Source organism: Arachis ipaensis, chromosome B03 (genome assembly GCF_000816755.2).
Source record: "Arachis ipaensis cultivar K30076 chromosome B03, Araip1.1, whole genome shotgun sequence".
NCBI classification, from domain to species: domain Eukaryota; kingdom Viridiplantae; phylum Streptophyta; class Magnoliopsida; order Fabales; family Fabaceae; genus Arachis; species Arachis ipaensis.
In genome coordinates, this window is record NC_029787.2 from 15,405,562 (window position 1) to 15,407,817 (window position 2,256).

At 29.1% G+C, this 2,256-nt stretch overlaps 1 protein-coding gene across 2 annotated transcripts in view; it reads right to left on the bottom strand.

Moving 5' to 3' along the window:
- Positions 1-1,985, bottom strand: part of LOC107634216 (aluminum-activated malate transporter 2) — a 3,721-nt gene extending 1,736 nt beyond the window's left edge. For both annotated transcript variants that reach the window (XM_021118279.1, XM_016337783.2), the window contains exons 1-4: positions 1,617-1,985; positions 1,316-1,456; positions 792-1,064; positions 203-318 (exon numbers count right to left, since the gene is read on the bottom strand). In XM_021118279.1, the coding sequence (XP_020973938.1) occupies positions 203-318; positions 792-1,064; positions 1,316-1,456; positions 1,617-1,893 (807 nt within the window). In that variant the 5' untranslated portion in view covers positions 1,894-1,985. The remainder of the gene's footprint in view (positions 1-202; positions 319-791; positions 1,065-1,315; positions 1,457-1,616) is intronic.

Below are 2,256 nucleotides of genomic sequence, written 5' to 3' on the forward strand. Positions count from 1 at the left end.
AAAATAAAATTAAATATTAAAAACAAAAAAAAAACTTTATCCTAATATAGATTTTCTAATCTAGTGCATGTATAATGATTAATTTTTCTGCTTAAATAATCCTTGACCTTAATGACATAGAGAGATGACTAAACTTCATTTGATGGTATAATATTATTTAATTATATGTATTAGTAAGTGTCAACTATCAAGTTTTACTCACCAGAGAATCTTCGCTACTTTTGGAATTGAGAACGCTTTTGTAACCTTCCATAAAAGACTTGTTATCTTTATTAGAATCTCCTTCCTCTGATGCCTTGAAATGCTTATTTATAAATTCTATAAAAAAAAATAACAAAATTAATTTTGTGATGTCCTAAGCCATAACAAAAAGAGAGATAATTATTTTTTTCTGAAAAAAAAAAACTTATCTCTTAATAACTAATAATAGAAGCACATTTTTTTTATACTATATATTATTTTACTAGACAAATTTATTTTCTTTTATATTTGAAAAGTTTTATATAATAATTCTCTTGTGTGCACAAATATTTCATAAAAAAAATTAATTAATACTTTTGTTAATATCTGAAAACAAATTTATCATTTTTAATATTAAAAAAATAGGTCTAATTAACAAAACTGCTGCTAAATGCTCTCAAAACCGTCACTAAATAGTCAGAATTTGCTCAACTAAAAAGAAAATATTACTTCATTCCCATTTTTTTCCATTAATTTAAGAATTTATTTATATATACAACAAGTAACTCATATAAGTGCATGAATTATTGATAAAATAGATTGAATGAAACCTTGTAAGGAATGAGCAAGGTTGTCCAAGTTGAGAGCAATAGAATAATGGAGTTCTTCACCAGCCCAAACAGGACACACAAAAATGGAGATCATGACACAAGCTGTGCCTCCAATGACAATGGTTGAAAGCCTCTTATGTGCCATTTCCAATACTTCATCGTCACGGAACCCGGATACAGATATCAATGAGAATGTCAAAATAAATATCAGCAATCCATAATCATATCTTGCCTTCATTTTTGGGAAGAACCTTATGAATGATACTATTGCAGCTGCACCCCCCAAAAAAAAATTTAATTAGATTCATGTTATATAATATGATGTATGTTAGTTTACATTTTTTTATTATTTTCTTTTGTTTAGGCTAAATTGTTAATATAACAAGTTTTATCATGTTAAGGATAGAACTTTTGACTTTTTGGATATAGAGTTCTTATACCATGTTATGAAATCACTCATTCCAAAAGTTTAAGTTGATAGAAAAATGTAACACTAATGATTATATTTGTAACAGAAATATTACCTTGAAGGAAGACAAAGAAACCAATCAAAATGGGTTCTGCAGTCTCTCCGGCAAGGCTAGCCAAGTAATGAGCACCAACACCAAGAGCACCAGCTGTCAAAGTGGCTAGTGTCCTATTCAAACCTTTTCCAAGAGTAGCTCCTATTATTAAAAAAATAAAAATAGTTATATATAAAGTTACTATTATATTAGTCATACAAAATAATCAATCAAAGTTATTAAACATGTTATATAAAGTTATTATTATGATGGATTAATTAAAAGTTAAAAGATGAAGATATAATTAATTATATAAACTTACCAACAGTGAACTCAAAAACCACAACTACAGTCATAACAGCCCACATTGCAGAGAGTCCAAAATTCTCATAGAGAGGCTGATAGAAATAGAAAAGAGAGACGAGAGATATTGAAAGACCAACTTTGAGTGAATGAATCACTTTTCTAGGATCATCTTGTGCTATTTCCTTTGTCATCACACAAATGTTCATCACCTTCTCCATAATTGATTTTGGCATCCCCTTCACCTTTTCCCATGCTTCACCAATTCCTCCCTCAGCTTTTGCATTTCCTGCCATATGATGTGATATGATATGCTATATGCTATATGCTACTCAAATGTGTGACTTAGGCTTAGCCTCACTTTGTTGTATCTTAGAGCTCCCCTTCAATGTCTATATATAGAGAAAATGGCAGCATGAGACACCACCTGCCCCAAGATTTCGAGAATAATATTTTATTAAAATTACCATCATACCCTTATAAAATCTTGGCTGCTTTTGGAATGAAAAATAAAGACGCATCAACCATTCGGCTATACCTCAAATGACATGGTCTTTTATACTCATCTAAAAATCGCGATTTAATCTTACTCCTAATTTTAGATAAAAAAAATAAAGACGCATAAAAACCTCTTTTGAGTTTGCATAAATTTAAAATAA